This window comes from Myxine glutinosa, chromosome 7, assembly GCF_964187855.1.
Source record: "Myxine glutinosa chromosome 7, kmMyxGlut1.1, whole genome shotgun sequence".
Lineage (NCBI taxonomy): Eukaryota > Metazoa > Chordata > Myxini > Myxiniformes > Myxinidae > Myxine > Myxine glutinosa.
This window is the reverse complement of record NC_136267.1, coordinates 110584741-110605487: the sequence shown is the minus strand read 5'-3', so window position 1 is coordinate 110605487 and position 20747 is coordinate 110584741. Positions and strand designations below refer to the sequence as shown.

Sequence of the window (20747 nt, the reverse complement as noted above, 5' to 3'; positions counted from 1 at the left end):
AACCAGACTGATCTCTTTCTTATGTCTCATGTTTTTCATGGAGATTGTAAATCCACTAAAGAGTTCCATTCCCAAAGAAAGAAACACCATAATAGATGAAAGTCTTACCTTCCTGCTCCTGCTGGAACATCTCTGACATCTTGTATTCAGACCTTCATAATGTTCCTTAAGCCTTCCAACAAGAGCCATGGCTTACCCACAAAGGGCTCAGCACAAGCCCTCCTCCACATTCACACAATCACTCGGAATCCTTTTTGTGCAGTGTGGCTTACCACGAGAAAGATTGCAAAACCTGCTGCTATATCGAACTGAACAGCAAACTTTCTGCCTTTTTTCATCAATAAAATTGCCAACGCTTCCTGAGGTTAAGCAGTTCCGCCCCACAGCATTGACTCACATGGAAACAGGCCGATCAGGATCTTCTGTACCCTGTCCCCGTACAAGCCCTTCTCAGAAACAATAGCCCCCCCAAAAAACGAGCAGGATATTCGCAAAGTTTCAACTTGACTTGCACAAATTGCGCGCTGTATGGTGGAGAAACGGGAAGATAAAAAGGTTCGATCTATGTAGAAAAAGTGCCATCTGCTTCCACTTCTCATGACTTCCAGAAAGAACAAAAAACAAATACCATTTTCAGCCATCCAACAACAGTTTGTAGTTGGTAGAATCGATAATCATAAAATTTGCGAGGACCACAAAGTGGAAAACACAAAAGCAAAAGCAAAACCAACTTGAGGTTTCGTCAATAAAGACATCCTCTTAAAGACAAACGTTGAAAGCAAAGATAGTCACAGACACAAAGAAAAACCAACAGTCACAGAGACGAACTTAATCAACGATTAAAATAGGCCTTGTGCACTCAGATCTTACAATGCACTCTTGAAAGGGAGAAGTGACAAAGCCCTGCAATAGATCATCAGAACAAGGAAATTTTCATCATCCCTTTTGTGGATTGGGCTGGACGGAGTTAGTGGTGGGAATAGGGACCGAGGTGGGAGAAGGCATTGGGTCGGCATTGACGAAATGGAAAAGGTCAATAAATGTGTCACACGTACAGTTCACCATCTTGTTTAGAATGATCCATATCTGAGACCAACACCCTCCCTCATACCTTTTTCTTATCCTTATTCTTGCGAGGCCGAAACATGTTGAATGGCCGACCTTTATTACTCTTCTCACATCGTTGCTTCGGGGGCAGAGGCTCTTCTTCAATACTGAAAAAACAAGGTAAATGAAGGCAAGTTATAATAACTAAAATATGATCAGTATCAGGAAAAATAAATCATACATAAGGAAATACAATTCAAGTTAAATTCCTTGTTAAATAAGTATTTTAAGTGAACAAACTCACGCATGAAGGAACTGAATGAGTGTCAATGAATTAGATGCCTCTCCCTGTGGGCACTCGACCAAAGGAGGATCCAAATTCCCTCCTTCTTCCTCAAGGCTTAGACGCAGTGCCTCACTGTAGGGGCAAGGCACACACTTCAATTTGCCTTTCTTGTAATTCTGTTTCATGTCAGATTTAGTGTTGACAACCAAAGCCAACACAAGTTCAAAGTTTCATTGTACCAAGTACATCCTGACTGTCAATGCACTATATCTCAGCAGATCCCAGAAGTTACACAGTCGAGACTGGTTATTACACCGATGGGAGACCTTTAAGTAAGGCTCGGTGTTTTCGTTTAAGGGGTGCCAGGATAGCTTAGTTGGTCACGTGTTTTCTCCTGAACTTTCTGGTCATATATTTGATCCCATTAAAACTGCCATTCTGATATTATGTATGGAGGATGTGCAGCAATCCAAAGCACATCATCCGTAAGATAGGAATATATAGCAGGATGTCTAGTCCACATTTAAGTTGTAGATGTTAGACCAGGAACCAATTCTTAATTCTTAAAACAAAAATTTCACTCCCGCTTACTTTGTTTGCCAACAGAGGTTTGACTATTTTTATGATAGCCTGGCCCTTGCTAGTCATCACCTGGGTAGCAGTACAAAAATCCACATATCCACAGTTGGTAGTCCATAGGCGTAGTTTGACTTCTCTATTGGTGGGGGGGGGGGGGGGGGGAGGGCTTAAGAATAATAATAATAATAAAGAGTAGCTCGGTCTGACTTCCAAAATTACTGTTTTCTTAATGTAGTTACAGTGTACGTGAAATCACAAATACAGCTTACGTTCATTATTGTTACTCACGTTTAAATACTGATCATCAATTTGGTTTCAGACCTGGTCACTCTACTCTGGACATGCTGCTACCGCTTTCTCAGCAATGGATGGAGGTCCTCAATGCCAAACAGGAAATTAGAGCTGTCTCCCTTGACATATCACGTGCCTTCGATACGGTCTGGCACCCCGCTCTGCTCACCAAACTCTCCTCTGTTGGTATCCATGGAAATCTCCACGCATGGCTGGCGGACTTCCTCTCTAGTCGTAGTCAACGCGTGGCCCTGAATGGGTTTCTCTCATCTCCTCTTCCTGTTCAGGCTGGAGTTCCCCAAGGCAGTGTTCTGGGCCCTGTGCTTTTTCTGGTCTTCATCAATGATCTCTCCGACTCTCTTGAAAATCCTCTCTATCTCTTTGCTGATGACTCTACTCTCTGTCGCTCCATTCTTCATCCCTCAGATCGGCAGTCTGCAGCCTCCTCACTCTCTGCAGACCTGGACAAAATCACAGACTGGGCAAACAAGTGGAACATGTCTTTCAATCCTGACAAATCTCACACTCTTACGATGTCTCTCCGAAAAGACCGACTGGACAACCCTCCCATCTACTTTCTGAATAATCCTCTCCAAGAAGTTCTGTCACTCAAACTTTTGGGTCTCACTATCTGCCATGATCTTTCCTGGGAAAACCACATTTCAAATCTGGCCTCCAAAGCCAGTCGCCGACTGGGCATCCTCCGTCGTGCAAAGTCCTTCCTTGGCACACCTGAGCTCCTCACCACGTACAAGGCTTTCATTCGCAGCTCAATGGAATACTGCTCTCCCCTCTGGGCTGGTGCTCCTGCCTCACACCTAGCTCGTCTTCACGCTGTTGAAAGCAAAGCATTCAGAATCATTGGAATCTCCCGCGATGAAGCTAACTCCAAGGGCCTCTCACTCACTCACCGCAGGCAGGTTGGTGGTCTTTCCGTCTTCTACCGACTCCTCTCTGGCCTTGCCCCCCCCCCCAGCTCTCTCTGGGCTCTGTCCCGCAAATATTCCTACAGGTCGCACAAGATCTGCCTGCAACCCTCTTATGGTTAAACTGCCAATATCAAGACTCTCTGCTCACCTTCACTCCTTCATTCCTCTTTTCTCCCGCCTCTGGAACAAACTCCCTCACTCTCTTCAATCCCACTCCACCCTCCAGGTCTTTAAAACAGCTGTTCACCACCATATCTTATCTTCCCCCATCCAAAACCTTGATCTTTTCTATCCCTGATAATTTCACCCCAATTCCACTTTTTGAAATACCAAATTCTGTCCTGGAAATCCTTGGTGTCCTTGTGTTTTATACTTCTCCCACCCCCCCCCCCCCTTCCCACGCCTCCTCCCCCCAAGCCCTCTCCCTCCCACACATCTCCCTGCTCTTAAATGTTGTGTGCTCTCAAGTGTTTGTGTGCTTCCCATTCTCTTGTCTTCCGCTCCCTCTTTTTATATATTTTGTTTGTCTGGTTGATTTGTTTGTGAATTAAATGTCAGCTCTTTCACGAGCCTCGATTCAGTATACAAAAAAAAAAAAAAAAAAAAAAAACGGGATGTTTTTATCTTAATTGTAAACTAATGAAAATATTAGGGTGGGGGCATTGCCCCTCCTGCCCCCTCTCAAACTCTGCCGGTGGTTGGTACTCATTTTGCTGACCTCGGAAGGATGACAGGCTGAGTCAACCCCACCTGGTGTTAATTCAACAGCTGATCGGGATTCAAACTCAAAACCTCAAAGATCCCAAGCCCTCATTTGCCACAACCAGGTATATGATGTAATATATGAACGTTCCATAAAGGGTGTTGAAAGAAACATAACTGGCAAAGCCAAATGGCATTAGATTCTACCTTTCAGAGGCGTAATTGTCGGCTATAAAACTCACCCATTAACATTATGCTGGATAAATATGTGAGGGATATACACACATACGGGGAGACAAACGCTGTAAACACAGGAACCAAACAATCTCGCCGTAAAAAAAAAAAAATCGTTTGTTAAATCACGAATTTGCCAGTTCTAAAAGCCTCTTTACGAGTTTCAAGAAGAGTAAGAAGCGCTATTGTTATTCGCTACTGTTATAGAAGCGCTATTGTTATTTATTCACACAGCAGTTTGAACGGAAACATTTATTATTCTACGACTGTAGAAACCCTTAAGATTTTAGAGGGACACGGAACGAGCATACAAAATGAGTTGTGATATTTTGCGAAGCAATAGAAAAATATATAAAACTACACAGAAGGAACCCACAAACAACAACAACCACAACCACGATAACAATCGAGTGTTATAAAAGATCCATATTTTAATGTGTTTTACTTCATGTGTTTCATGTGTTTGTTTGTGTTTCACACTGAATGAAAAACGAAAAGGTAGAGCATGCAGATTGTGATACATGACAGGTTCAACGATATGTGCGGCCTGAACGGCATAGGATTCAAAATGGCGGTGTGTGGAGTCAGCCGTCATACCACGGTAATGACATCACATCACCCGTGTCATGTGACCAGATCCTCAGTTCTGATTGGTATACGTTTGAGGGGACATACATACAAACATACGAACAGACAAACACTGTTCTAGATGGCTTTGCCCTATGGGCTATGCCGTAAAAAGGGATGTGAATTTTAGGTTTAACTCCACGGTAAGAATATGGTTAGTACATCAAAGGGAACTGAATTGATAAAGTGAAGGGAGCTACAGATAGCACAGGTATGATGTGCCGAATGGCCTCCTGTGCTAAATTTCCTTCTTTACTTTTGGGTATCTATATTCCAAGGTTGACACCATTATCTCACTTGCATTGTGTCCTTCAAATCATGGAACTATTAAAACCTCTTCATTGAAACCCTGAAATGTTTCATAACAAATGTCCATACTAGAATGTAATCCTTTCCCTTGTATCCTCTTTACTGCCCACTGCCAATCACGGAGCTTGGTTAGTCCAGCAGGCAGATGATCTTTTGGCCTCTGGAAGTGTTGTCCTTTAGCCTACTTCTCCACTTTCTGATAGTTGTGCCTTGCTCCTATCAGAGCGTCATGGAAACAGCACAAGGGGTTCTTACTCCAATTGGTATACGCCAGACTGACAGCTTAGTCAGCCATTCGGCAAGCCTCAGTAAACCATGGAATAACTGTGGGTAGAATAGTGACGTTTCTATGAGGAATTAATTTTTCCATACTTGACTCTCAAAGTTGTTGCAAGTAAAGTCCCAAGTGTTTATAGGGATTGATTCCATGTCCTAACATGCAGATTCTGTTTAAGAGGTTCCCAGCTTGCTTTTTCGTAATCCCATAATTGCCATTGGCATGTTTTATCCAAGACTTGTGGCATTTTGAAGCTAATCTCCACTGAGCTATGGCCGAATGTTGCAATGTTGGCCTTCACGCCTGTGAAGATCATGTAATAGGTAATAAGCAGCAGAACAATATTACCTTCACGGTAATAAGCAGCAAAATCAACAATGACAAAGTCCAGTAGATTACGACCACGAGTGGACTCTTTTACCAGTTGGTCCAAGCCATGCGTCAGACAAAGGTTGTAGCGTGCAATTCCAGCTCCGTCAGTTGGGGAATTTCTACCTAACCACTCCTGGTGATGTATATTGTAATCACCTAGAATCATCACACAATCTGAATCAGTGGTTTGAATGACAGAATCCAGGTTATCTGGGAAGTAATCAATAAGATCAGTTCCCAACAGGGAATCAGGGCGATACACAGCGGCCGATCAGTAGGCACCCCACGTGTGTCTGCACCAGATGTCTTTCTGGTCAGGAGGATCCAGGTTCTGATGATGTTGAACCTGGAGTGTGTTGCGAAATCAAATAGCAATTCCTCCCCAACCATCAACGTGATCTCGTCCTATAGGTGGCTCCTGATATCCAGCGACACATAAGAATCAGTCACAGTATAATTTAAGTGATTCAGTAGGAACAATAATGTCAGCTTTACTTCACTTGGCTCTATGAGCAAGCACTCCAATATTTTCCCTAAAACCTCCAACATTTGGAAGAAGTATCCACGAGTTGCACTGTCAAAACACCCTCTTCATAGTGTTGGAATGCATTATGGTATAAAGGTGGTTTCAGGAAGAATTTGACTACAATGTCATCAACTGGATGAGGAACATGCCTTCCACGGCTTCAGCGACACTGCGGGTGTAGTGACTCTGTGGGTGCGGCTACTTCAGCGACACTGCGGGTGCAGTTACCTGCAGCTCTTCCCCACGGGTGTAGCTCTGTCGTTGTCGCTGGCTAATTATATTAGCTCATCCGCCTATTGATGGTTGCCTTTGGCTAATACTAACTCATCCTCCTCACATCAAGGGTTCCACTACCTCTGTTGGCTACCTAAGTTGCCGCAACCTTGTCCAACCTGGATTGTTGTTTTGTCAGGAGACACCATCTCCTTACTGGATGGCCAGTAACTCCCAGAGGGATCTCATCCACACTTTTGTTAATTTGTAAAAAGTTGTCATCACAGGGTAAGGCCGGGTAGTGTGGAGGCAACACGCCATGTTCCGTCTTCCCACCCCCACTAACAGAGGGAGATCACTATTCCTCCACTATCCGTCAGCACATGGGAGGTGAAGATTTGTTGGTTGCCGAGGTTGGGATAAGTGAATGCCTTGGGGTGGAGACTGATGAAAGCTTTGGGGTGGGGAGGAGTGAGGTCTCAGGATCAGAGTTTGTAGTATCTTTGGGGTCTAATTGATTGAACCCCATGGGGTGGAGATGCTTGTAGCCTGTTATGCAGGAAGTATAAAATCCAGCCCTCTGACCCGCTATCAATCTCTGGCTCCAGCGATTTCTGGCTCCCGTTCTTTCCCAAGTTGAGATAATATAGCACTGTGTGAGTTTGCCTGCTCAGTGCCCTGCTCCAGCTTTGTATGTCGTGGCATTCTCCAGCTTCATACCCAAATGCTTTCACCAGCCAATTGCTGTCCACCACATGCTTTCCCTCTACAGTGTGTGTGTGTGTGTGTGTGTTACCTATGTGTGTAGGATGTTGTCTTGTGATTTTGGCTTTCAGGATTTGTGTTCATACTGTGTCAACAACAACAACAACATGCATTTTAAGGCCATTGTCCCTGCTAGAGCGGGGGTTAGCCTTGCGGTCCCCATGACAATCTTCCCCATTTTGCCCTATTTTCTGCATCTCCCCTTGTTAACCCCCTTGCCCGCATTTCTTCTTCCACCATCTTTAGCCAAGTCTTTCTCGGTCTTCCCCGTCCTCTACTTCCTTCTACATTCATTTCCATCACTCTTCTCAACCAGTCACTTTCATCCTTCCTCAACACATGACCAAACCATCTCAACCTGTTCCTCTTCACAGCATCAATCACAGGCTCTATTCCCATCATCTTTCGCAATTCATCATTTGTCTTCCTCTCTCTCAACGATACTCCACACATCCACCGAACCATTCGCATTTCCACCCTTTCCAGCCTTCGTTGCTGCTCTACGTCCATTACCCATGTCTCGCTCCCATAAATCATAACACTTCTCACACATGCAGCATACACCTTTCCCTTCAGCTTCAACGACACTCCCCTCCTCATCAGCACGCCACTCAGTTCCCGAAACTTCTGTTTCGTGTTCATACTGTGTCCTGTAAAATAAAATTATTTACTCGTCTCTTCAGGAATGGCTTGCCTCTTCTCGCCACCATTTTGTTGCATAAATGACCGGGTTCATTTGGGATCTTTGAGGATTAAATATATTGTAAAGTTGTTTTATAACAAGTGTAGGAATAGTTTTGCAGGGTTACAGGCCGGTGACAACACCTCAGTGCTAGTTTGTGAGAAGCAGTTTTAGTTTGGCCATCTTTGATGGCTTCAGTGATGAGAATAATAATACTCAGGTGTTATTCAGTAGTAATACAATAACATTCAGGTGTTAGTTATTGCATCCTGCTGGGAGGATGCCATCCACGCGACATTATGTTACCAACTCAGCTATTCTCATCCAAACCATAGATATAAACCATATAAAAGTTTAGTCCACATTCAAAACAGAGAACAGGATACCAGATGTAGTTAACAATATTTTATCAATTAATTAACAGCAAATAAAAATAATTTCAGTCTACAAACACTTTAGGTTGGCTAAAACAAATGTGGTTTTAAAAGAAGAAATGAAAGATTTCTCTATCAGTGTGGGATAAAGCCTTTGAGCTCTTACATGAGCCTCAACCTTGTAGAGGTCAAGTGTCTACAATAAGAGATGAGGCCCAGGTTATTTGTATTTCGTCAGCACTGTATTTATACCTTTGTGAAGGAGAAGTGGAAGGTGCGTCTAAGTCTGCAGATTTGCAGGGAAGGAAAGGAGTAAAAGAAAGGTAGAATGAGTGCTTGCAAGAACAAAACTTTCATGGCTTGGAGTGCTAAGAAATGCTGGATGAGGGCAAAGAATATTACACATTGACAAATAGATGGCAGAATGGGAAACCGAAATTAATGAACAACTAATCCATTGACTAGCAAGATATCCTCATGTTACCTATGCATGAGAAAAGTGGGAGAGAAATGATCGGAGGATGGTGAAGGGAAATTATGATACACAGGGATGGAGTGGGTCGCCTAAACAATGTAGATGGTGTACCTTCATAGAAAACAATTATATACATCACTCCATGGCCTTCCTCGAAAGGCTTACCTTAAACAAAACTCTTCAAGAATTACAAGGAGATTATCATCAGATTTCAAGAGAAACAAGAAAGAGCAATCAGAGATTGCAGACCCTCGCCAGGACATGTTTTTAGTGGTATTTAAGGCTTTTGTGTTAAAACAAATATGGCGGCCGAACCACGTGACCGATGACGTCATTATTATTATTTTTCTCCACCAATTTATCCCTAGATGACGCTCAAGAAATTTCATCTTGCTCGGATGAAGTTTTGCACTTGTCGAATGATGACGTCATAATGGAGGTACCTATAACAATATAACCATCATCATTAACATATCTTATTCCCCATGGAGAGTTCTTTACAATTTGCCATGTGTCATTTTTTTTCTATTCAGCACTTTCGGAGATGTCGAGGTGCAATGTTTTTCGTTTTTTTCCAAGATGGCGCCCATACCACGTGACCTATGACGTCATAATTATCATTAAAAACTTCTACAGGAGGTGCACCTATGGTGAAAATTTCCTGTCAATCGGACCAACGGTTGCAGAGAAAATCATATTTATTCTGTGCGGACAAACAAACAAACAGTCTCTCTTCTGGCGAGGGTAATGACATGAGATTTTTGAAAAGGTGAAAGTGAAGGTAAGACATTTATTAGAAACAAACTTAGGTCAAAAGAAAATGTTTTTTTGTCTTCATGATTTTTTCTTCAAACAATGACTTGTGTTTATGATTTGCCTCGAAATGGTGGGAAATTGCTCCAGCAGGTGGCATGTGATAACTTGCCAAATCTCAGTTATGCATGTGGTGTGCAGTAGATACACATACACTAGTGATGGAGTGAAAGGCAATTCGCCAGTTTGAAAAGAATAAAAATTACTTAGAAGATTTGAAAAACAGCAGGAGGATGAACAGAAAAGGAATTCCAGGGAGAAAAATTCGAAGAAAAACTTACTCATGCTTTCTTATGATCTCCCAGAGTTCCTCTTGAGATGAATTACTGTTTGAGGAAAAAACAGCCCATTCAAATAGATTCTTCATTGTTGACATAATATGATTTGCAACAATTTACGATCATGAAAAGGCCTCACCAAAGTTGTGAAGTATCGTTGAGTGCTTCTGCTCCTCTGATCGATGCTTCAGGAAGAAGAAGAATTTTATTAAATCATAAACTTCATATGCAATTAATACAAACTTTGAGCAAAGAAATTAAAAAGTGTCTTCTTTTCATTACACAATGTCCCATAGTATATGGGGTAAGGGTTCAGAGATCATGCAAGATTAGTCAAACACTTCCAGTTCAGGGATTTTTCTGGTTTTGCTTTATCCTCAACATTATACAATTTCCCCTCCTCGCTTCTATTTTTTTTCAATCTATTTTTCCACTCCACAACCATCTCATTCCACTTAATTTTATTTCCTTCTGCCTGTACTTTCTGTTTTCCATTCTTGTTTTTCTCCCTTTTCTCAATGTCTCCAAACTAAATCTTCATTGAATATAAATGCATTTTACTTTTTCCTTTAAAAACGCTTCACTTTCATGATGTCTACATCAGGAGTAGCCCGCATGTTCTAATTCTTCACAAACATTATCTTCTTTTTATTTTTCTTCTTCTTCACAATGAATATCTCCAAAACTGTCTGCCACCTAGGTGCTTGGTCCATCAACCCTCCTCCCGCACCTACAACACCACCTTTCTCCGTGCCTACAACAAAAATTGTCACCTCCTATCCCATGATCTTTATCTATGTTTGCCCAATTTGGGAATTTGGAATCAGCATCCCTCTACTTCATGTCCCTTTTTTCTGCCGCCACCACCCTTTCAAAGCATAATGTCCCACATTTTTAAAACCAACTACACCACACCCCTTCAATGCTTCCCTCCACACCCCATGCATTCAAACATACCCCCACACTTCACTCACTCAAACCTTTCCAACACACCCCTCAAAGCCTCCCGATCACGTTGCCTCCACAAATCCTCCCACCCATCCTGCAACCCCCCAATAGCTCCTCCCAGTCCATAACTGTGTGGATCTCAAATATCCGAGGTTTCCACTCCAACCAGACAGATCTCTCAATTCAGGCCACTGCAGATAACCCGAACATCTGTTTAACAGAATCCTTCTCCCCACTGGACGTCCATGATGATCCTTAGTGTTTCTCTGTGGCTACTGTCTTCTCCGATGTGATGGGCCTGAACTCTGTCCTAGCAGCGGAGTTGCACTTTACATCAATAACTCAATTTCCCACTGCTCTTGTACTGATCTTACACCTCCCAACCCATCTACTTTCGTAAAAATCCTCTTAAGGAAGTTCAGTTTCTCAAACTCCTGAGTCTCAGTATCAGCCATGATCTTTCTTGGGCAAACCACATTTTAAAGTTGGCATCCAAAGCCACCCGCCGATTGGGCATCCTCCATTGTACAAAGCCCTTCCTTGACACACCTGAACTTCTATCCGCATACAAGGCTTCCACCCACAGCTTGATAGAGTGCTGCTCTCCCCTCTGGGCTGGTGCCCCTGCCTCACACCTTTCTCAGCTTGACGCCATAGACATCAAGTCTTCATTGGAATGTCCTGTGATGAAGCTGAGTAGATGGGCCTCACACTTTCCCATCACAGACTTGTCGGTGGTCCCTCGGTTCTACTGCTTCTTTTCTGGTTGTGCACCTTCTACCCTTTCCTCAACTTAGCAATTTGGGATTTGGCCAGATTGCAGGTGATAACTCATAAAAACTTCATTGAAAGCCATTGTGGGATCCTGTACATCCATCAGCTAATGCTAGCAGGCAGGTCCCCCAACTTAACAACAATCTGAAGGACATAGCTCTTTATGATGCAAAGGCCTGCCTCAAAAGCACCAATTTGATAGCTTATTGGATCAACTGGGAAATCAAATCCAGACGAGACAGCTAAAAGGCAAGTGTACTTTGAACCATCTTGTCAGATTAAGTTAAATAAAACAATGTGGTTAAGAAAAATCAGAATAGTAACAATACTTAATTGTAAAAACGTAGATGTTACAACAACGTAGTAACAATACGTAGATGTGATTGTAAAAACAGTAATGATAAACATCACTCAATGCAATTAAGTAATAGGAATTGGTGCAAATAGATGGAGAAAATGAAGGAAAGAAGCAATAAAAACAAAGAAACAGAAACACAATAGACAAAACAAGAAAAAATTGACATCTGCGATCACAAAGAGATTGCTAAGGGTAAACCTCCCCCGGCGCCCGCAATCCAATGATGGCCATATTTTTTTCGAACCGCCATATGACCTTGACCATCAATATTTATGGAAAGCATAAATTTAGTAAACGTGCCCCCATCTACATTCCATTCATAAAACTCAACATCATGAAAATCCTACGAGAATTATTCAAGTTATGATCAAAAATGTGTTTTTTGTTAATTAAGTAACAATCCGAAAAAAAGTAGGTCAAGGACATGAATCAAATATCAAGTGAGCATGATGCAAGAACATCTTGGAAGGCCAAGTGGTCTTTGAGATTTAGCATTGGCAAAATTGAGTGATTGCAATAAAACGCATTTTTGTCAGTCTACCATTTGACCTTGACCACATCATTTTTTCAGACTGCCATTTGACATTAACCTGGAGGGGTATGATGTAAATTAAGCTAATTTGCGCCTTGCTCTCGGCTATCTAGTGAGGGCAATTTTGTTCCGATTGGACAAACCTTAGTCGAGTTGAGAATTGTTAAAATGTATAATTAGGCCATGACCTTAAAATTAGGTCAAGGTAAAAAAAAAGTCAAGCTTGCATACTTTTTATGATGCAAAAAATACATCATTGATGCAAAATGTGATTCCGAAAGTCCCAGATGGATCAAATATACAGCTTGGAAATTGATACAGCTCAAAAATTGCTAATTTAGGAAGGAGAAAACCCCACAAAAAACCTAAATGGTGGTTTGGTACTCTTAGTGGTCTAAGAAACTATGGGGTCCCATTAAAAATTGTAGAAACAAATCTTGTAACAGCTATAAGCCTCCCACGATCATATAGGGTGAGGCTTTAAAAATCAAGGGAAAGGGAAGAAGCAGAAGAAGGAAAAAAAGAAAAGAAATCTTGTACCCCCATTAATTCCCCCCAAATCCACTTTTTTTTAAAATACCGACTTCTTTCTTTCCTGGTAGTTCTAGCAGTATCCATGTGTTTTATACTTTCCCACCCCACCCCCCCACCCCTCGCCGCCTTCCCATGCCTCCTCCCCCCAAAGCCCTCTCCCTCCCACAGATCTTCTGTTGTCCCTGTTCTCTACTTTTGTACTTGTGTGCTTCCCTCTCTCTCCCCATCTTGTCTCCCGCTCCCTTTATTGTAAGTGTGTCCGTTTTTTTTTTGTGATTGATGTTAGCTCTTGCACGAGCCTCGATCTTGTATACAAAAAAAAAGAAAAAAAAGAAAGCTCACTTCTGCTGTGGTTGGGTGGCAGGGGATGGATGGTACGGGGTTTGCATAGTTGCATCAGAGGTAAGATGGAGTCTGTAGATGATTGGGGGAGGGATGTGGTGTGGCCTCACCTAGGTGTTTTAGTGTACTACAAACTGTGCGGCCATTATCTAAGTATGTTCCTGTATCAAGCTCCGACCCTTATCTTGGAGGTTCAGCTGCAATGCCTTATTCTGAATCACTGCGGAATTTGCTTTCTGTAACTACATTGCTCGTTGCCACAGGCAGTAACCCAACAATTCTGCTGGGTTTGTCTGTCCAATGGGACCTTAGACTATTTGGATAGTCACTAGGAACCACTCCCTGTGTCGGTCCCACAGGCCATATTGAAAGAGAAGAAGAGAAAGAAGTCAAAAGAATTAAAATTCACACAAAATAGCTTAAAGCATACAGTGTCTCAATAAGGGTGTGCAGTTTTCATTGTGGTCCATATCCTGTTGGATATTTCACAAATCTCACCATCCTCACTTGGCTGTGGCACGATGTTTTGAGATAAGGAGCTTGAAGAGTCCAGGGAAGGAGTGCAGGAAGAGTGCTGCACTTCCTGTATGCAATACAAGTGGTTGAAAGGATTGGTAAGATTTTCAACAAACTATTTTTCGAGCATGGTGATTAAATTTTGATGTGGAGATAATTCACCAAGAGGAAAGATTTTCTTCAACTTAACTTTTTTTCCATTATGTCTCATTGTCGACATGTCGAATGAGTTTGCACAACGCCAAGTTGGCAAGGTTAGTTTGACAAGGCAGGCATTCCTTTTCAAGCCAACAGCCATTGATACTTTCCTCCTTATTATTGGGATTATATTCATATTACATACAAAAAATGGGGCAATTCCTGATTTTCTGATGAGCAATATCAGTTGAGTTATACACCACTCCAAACCTTTGTACATACTATATACAGACAATAATTTTTGATTATTTCCATTGCAGGAGAGTCAATGCCAGCAAGAGATTAAAAAAGGAAACACTAGCAATGACATAACAACAAAAGTTCGAGTGAAATACAAGCAATTTCATGTCAGTGATTCCGGGAATCTGAATTAGGCTTGGTACAGCAAAGATATTCAGCATCACAAATAGTTATATCATACAGAAATTGGCAAAGGCGTCATGTCACTGGAAAAGTAGTGCACTTTACTTTTAGCAAGTAGTGCACATGCATTTTGATCAATTTTGAGCAATTCAAGCAGTTTAATTCCCTGAGAGTTGGAAACAGCATTAGAAGGTAGTGAAGGTGAATTTAAGTCCCCTGGCGAGATATGTGCAGAGAAATACCAGTGGCTGGGTTGAGTGGGCAGGCCAAGATTGCACTTTTCTGCTTCTCTTTTTTCTTGTAATACATAGTTTCCCAAATATTCAATAAATTACTACTACCACTACTAATAATGATAATCTTACTATTATTGAGCATATGTGGATGTCACCGAAATACCAAAATTGGCATGTGGTGGAAATAGCGGCACCTTTGGTGGTAGCTGGTATTACACATCATCTACCTTTATATTATGATATGGAATAAGGTATTGTTGCGGATTTGAGAATCCTGTGTTTTTTATTGTTGTAAATATCACCCTGTGTAAGTGTAATGAATTCTTGTAAATACCTCAGCTTTGTGTGTAAAGGTCAAAGGTCGTCCTCTTAGTTAGTCCATATACATGCACGTAGGCCACTATATACCCTTCTAAATAGTTATTTCCTTATTATGTGTATTAGTTTAAGACTGTGTTTCCCATTAGTTGACTCTGCATTGCATCAAATTGAAATAAGATAGATCCCCTTTCAATCCCCTCAAAGCCTCTATTGCCAACTGCATTCGCCGCCATTGCCATGTGCTCTAACTCGGAGAAGAAAGGCGTGTCTCCACCTCGTCATAGGAAGGAGGAGTGAGCCAGCCCCGATCAACCAACCAAGCACGAGGGGTTTGGCTTGAGAGGGTGGAGAGAGAACGATCGGGCAGTTTCGCGAACGTTCCAGGGTGTGGCGCTATAAAACCCGTCACGCGGCGCCCCCCCCCCCCCCCCCACCTCAGTTCAGTGGAGGAGGAGCACCAGAGTGGAGTTCAGTTCAGTGGAGGAGGAGCAGCAGTCCACCGGGAGCGAGTTGAGTTCAGTGGAGGAGGAGCAGCAGTCCACCGGTGGTTGTTGTTGAGAGTTCAGTGGAGGAGGAGCAACAAAGTCGAGTTCAGTGGAGGAGGAGCAACAAAGTCGAGTTCAGTGGAGGAGTGAGCACTGCGAAAGTTGAGTGAACAAACCGCAGCTTTGAGACCTCCGTAGTCCAGCCCCCCCCTGTGACACGCAGCTTCGACCCGCTGCTACGCGGGAACCAATTGCTGTGGGATCGGTGGCATCGGTGGCCGTCGAGGTCGAGCCCGACGTCCCGTGCGGGAGCAAGCTCCAACTGAACCTTCCTCCCCTTCCAGCCATCCGTTCCTGCCTTCATTCCCCATTTGTGTAAGTCTGATTGTCGCCCGTCTTCTGGGTTGTCCTGGGGTATAAGTTAAGCCTGTTTAGATAAGTTAGTATTGCACTGTGTCTTCTGATCCTTCCATCCTTCTGTCTTTATTTTCGTATCTTTCCTTCTCCTTGGTTCTTTTGACATGTAAATATTAGTAATAAATTATATTTGTTCTTCCTTACCTTCTGGTTTCCTCACATCCATTCGTCCTTGTCTTTTCCAAATTGAATACCTGTGGCACGATTTGGCCAACGTTTAAGAATTGGGTCTCGTTTCTGCTAATGGTTCGAGCCGCGGCTGCTAATCCGCTCGGCAATTAACATGTTGTCCGCAGTCTCGGACGAGGTTGCTCACCTGCCTCCCTGGAGGGAGCTGTGCAGCTTCAGGAGCGGAGACGGCCAGTGAAAATAAAAGGGAGTCTCGCGAGATCTCGGAGACGGTGGGAGGGATTCTCGAAGCTCCACACGGTCTCCACGTTTTTCGAAGTTAAGTCTGTTCACAATTGTATTTTGTCGAAACTGTATTTATCTTTCGGTGTGTGAAGTTATTGTGTGCAACTTTGGTTGTTTCTCGGTGTTTATCTTTCATAAATTGATCGTCTGTTTGCCCTGTCGCGAGCAAGGCCTTTGCCGCGTCGCAAACGATTTGAAATCGAAGTTAAGTGATTGTTCCCATTTGTATTTTCGTTAAAACTATTTATTTATGGTGTTGTATGTATATTGTGTCCAGACGAAGATTTTTCGGTGCAAATCTTTCATACCTGTATTGAAAATCGTGTTAATTCGTGTCGTGTCTTGAGGCCTTGTACAGTGTACACTGTACAACCTTGAGGCTTTGTTTTTTCTCTCAGCGGTCCGTCGTTTGTGATCCAATAACTTTCGTTCTCTGTATTCCCAGTCTTTTCACCCATAGCCTACTTCCTTGTGTAAATCTAAACTCAAAAACAAAAAAAACAAAAAAAAAACATTTCCTTCTCTGTTCTCATTCGTTTATTCATTCTTATTCGTTCGTTCGTTCTTCGACCACGTGTTTCTCCCCCATTTCCCCAGATAGTTTTCACTGTTATTAACCTTCAATGTTTACACTTTCCCCTCAAGTTATGTATTCCGTCATATTTTATAACACCTTTTCTTCTTCTTCTTTAAAAGGCTGCTTTCGACTTGCTCACATAATCAATTCATCCCAAAAAAAATATCCATCTCCTATAGTGCCTTTTTTCTACATTCCCTAAACTCTCCTGCACTCCATCCTCCATCCAGCATCCTTAAACGTATTTTTAACTCGGTCACAAGAAACTCATTTTGCAATAAATGTTCGTTTCCCATAAATCGTACATTTTCTAAAATCCAATCTCACCCCTCCCCTCCAAATCTTCCCCATAACCCCTCCCCTCCAAATCTTCCCCATCACCCCTCCCCTCCAAATCTTCCCCATCACCCATCCCTTTCAAATCTCCCCCCTTGCCCCCTCCCTCCTAAACTACCCCCTCACCCCTCCCCGCCAAGACGCCCCCTCGCCCCTCCCCTCCTAGACTCCTGCCTCACCCCTCCCCTCCAAATCTCCCCCATATCCCATCCCTTTCAAATCCCTCCCCTTGTCCCTTCCCTCCCAAACTCCCCCCTCACCCCTCCCCTTCAAATCTCCCCACCCTCATTGCTTCTCAATTTCCCCCCTCTCACTCCCCCTCCTCAAAGCGTCCTCCCCGCTTCTTCCCCCTTCCAACTCTCACCTCCATCTCCCCCAACCTTCTGCCTCGCTCTTCCCCCTCCTCAAATAACACCTCATTGTGCCTCACCCAATCACCATCAAACCTTTTGTCCGCCCCATCCTTCCCTTTCTCCGAGCTATTCTGAAATCTCTGACACACCTTCAACAGCTCTCCCTACCTCTTCCACCTCTTCCACCTCTTCCACATCTTACCCTACCCCTCCTCCCCCCTGTTCTGTATATGATGCTCCCCCTTCCTCTTCATTAACGGTATGGACCTCAAACATCCGGGGCCTTCGTTCAAACTTAACTGATCTCTCCATACAGGTTGCTTCTGTCAAACCAGACGTGATCTGCTTAACAGAAACTTTCCTCCTTTCTGATGTCTCTGATTCCTTAGTATCTCTCCCGGGCTACTCCCTCCTCCGGTATGATAGACCTGAGCCTCGTCCTGGAGGCGGGGTTGCTATCTTTATCAAAAACTCTCTTCCTCACTCGCCCTGCACTGCACTCTCTCCACCTCACCCCCAGGAATACCTCTGGCTACGGCTTCCCCTTCGCTCCCACCTCTTGTTCATATGTGTGTTGTACCGTCCACCAAACAGTGATGACTCCATCTACATCTCGCTGTCTGATAATATGGACCAACTTCTATCTACTCATCCCAACTCTCTCTTCCTCATATGTGGTGATTTCAACTGTCATCATGCCAGTTGGCTGGGTGTGGGTACCTCTCTCACCAGCCATGGCTCCTCAGCAAAGGACTTCTGCGACTCACTGGGACTGACACAATCTGTCAATTTCCCGACCTGGATCTCAGTCAGCGGAACATCTTCTCTTCTGGACTTGGTTTTGACTAACTTCCCTGAAAATGTCTGCTGCTCTTCTTCTGCTCCAATCGGATCATCTGATCATGTCCTTGTTAAAGTGGACATCTCTCTGACCATCCTCAGGGAGCCTGCTCAGCGTCGACGAGTCTGGCATTTCACTCAGGCCAACTGGCACGGTCTTCAAGCAGCCATCAATCATCTGGACTGGTCTCCCATCTCTACCACCTCTGACATCAACTCATCCTGGGAATTCTTCCAAAGTAAATTGCTCTCTCTCATGCACAGATTTATCCCATCTCGTCTTCAGTTGTCATACCCTTCCTCCCGTCCATGGTACACAGAATCTTGTGGTGAGGCTGTTGCCCAGAAACAACTTGCCTTCGTCTCCTGGAAAGCAAATCCAACGGAAGGAAATCTCATTTCCTTTCACAAAGCCCGAAACAAGTGTGTGTCCACCCTCAGGAGAGCCAGGAAACAATATCTCTCCGTTCTCAAGGCCGAACTCTCTTATCTGTCTCCCTCTTCCAAATCCTGGTGGCGTCTGGTCAAATCCGTTTCTGGTGTTTGTTCCCCCTCCATCCCCTCCCTTACCTCAAACGGCTACACAGCTGACTCCGCACGTGAAAAAGCTGAATGCCTCAACTCTGTGTTTGCCTCTAAATCTTGTGTCCCAAACCCATCCCTCTCTGTACCCACCATACCCAGTCGTACCCTGCTGCTCCTGGACTCCGTGTCCTTTCCTCCTGACAAGGTGGAAAAGTTTCTGTCAACCCTTGACTCTGATTCTGCAACTGGACCCGACGGCATCAGCCCACGGGTCCTAAAATCCTGCTCTGCTGCTCTATCTCACCCTCTCTCTGTTCTCTTCACCCTCTCTTTTGCTCAAGGTCAACTGCCATCTGCTTGGAAATCAGCCAACATCACCGCTTTGCACAAAAAAGGTGCAAAAACAGATCCTAGCAACTACAGACCAATCAGCCTTCTCCCAATTATCAGCAAAGTCATGGAATCCATCATTGCTTCAGATATGAAATCTTTCCTCTTCTCCAATGGCTTGATCTCCGATCATCAATTTGGTTTCAGACCAGGTCACCCTACTCTGGACATGCTGCTTCTGCTGTCTCAACAATGGATGGAGGTCCTCAATGCCAAACAGGAAATTAGAGCTGTCTCCCTCGACATATCACGTGCCTTCGACACGGTCTGGCACCCCGCTCTGCTCACCAAACTCTCCTCCTTTGGTATCCATGGAAATCTCCACGCATGGCTGGCGGACTCCTCTCTAGTCGTCGTCAACGTGTGGCCCTGAATGGGTTTCTCTCATCTCCTCTTCCTGTTCAGGCTGGAGTTCCCCAAGGCAGTGTTCTGGGCCCCGTGCTTTTTCTGGTCTTCATCAATGATCTCTCTGACTCTCTTGAAAATCCTCTCTATCTCTTTGCTGATGACTCCACTCTCTGCCGCTCCATTCCTCTTCCCTCAGATCGGCAGTCTGCAGCCTCCTCACTCTCTGAAGACTTGGACAAAATCACAGACTGGTCAAACAAGTGGAACATGTCTTTCAATCCTGACAAATCTCACACTCTTACTATGTCTCTCCGAAAAGATCGACTGGACAACCCTCCCATCTACTTTCTCAACAATCCTCTCCAAGAAGTTCTGTCGCTCAAGCTTTTGGGTCTCACTATCTGCCATGATCTTTCTTGGGAAAACCACATTTCCAAGCTGGCCTCCAAAGCCAGTCGCCGACTGGGCATCCTCTGTCGTGCGAAGTCCTTCCTCGGCACACCTGAGCTCCTCACCACATACAAGGCTTTCATCCGCAGCTCAATGGAATACTGCTCTCCCCTATGGGCCGGTGCTCCTGCCTCACACCTAGCTCGGCTTCACGCTGTTGAAACCAAAGCTTTCAGAATTATTGGAATCTCCCGCGATGAAGCTATCTCTGAGGGCCTTTCACTCACTCACCGCAGGCAGGTAGGTGGTCTTTCTGTCTTCTACCGACTCCTCTCCGGCCTTGCACCCCCAGCTCTCTCTGTGCTCTGTCCCCCAAATATTCCTACAGGTCGCATAAGATCTGCCAGCAACCCTCTGATGGTTAAACTGCCGAAATCTCGGCTCTCTGCTCACCTTCACTCTTTCATTCCTCTTTTCTCCCGCCTCTGGAACAAACTCCCTCACTCCCTTCAATCCCACTCCTCCCTCCAGGTCTTTAAAACAGCTGTTCACCACCATCTCTTATCTTCCCCCATCCAAAACGTTGATCTTTTCTACCCCCGCTAATTCACCCCAGATCCACCTTGTTTGAAATTCCAACTTCTTTCCTGGAAGTCCTGGCAGTGTCCATATGTTTTATACCTCTCCCACCGCCCCCTTCCCATGCCCCCCCAAAGCCCTCGCCCTCTCTCAGATCTCTCGATGTCTCCATGTCTCTCGGTCCCTGCTCTC

At 44.1% G+C, this 20747-nt stretch overlaps 1 protein-coding gene across 2 annotated transcripts in view; it reads right to left on the bottom strand.

Moving 5' to 3' along the window:
* LOC137431578 (uncharacterized) overlaps window positions 1-20747 on the bottom strand; it is a 243576-nt gene that overhangs the window by 107757 nt on the left and 115072 nt on the right. For both annotated transcript variants that reach the window (XM_078782122.1, XM_078782121.1), the window contains 5 exons: window positions 13766-13850; window positions 9919-9964; window positions 9783-9827; window positions 1352-1465; window positions 1112-1214 (listed from right to left, as the gene is read on the bottom strand). In XM_078782122.1, the coding sequence (XP_078638248.1) occupies window positions 1112-1214; window positions 1352-1465; window positions 9783-9827; window positions 9919-9964; window positions 13766-13850 (393 nt within the window). The remainder of the gene's footprint in view (window positions 1-1111; window positions 1215-1351; window positions 1466-9782; window positions 9828-9918; window positions 9965-13765; window positions 13851-20747) is intronic.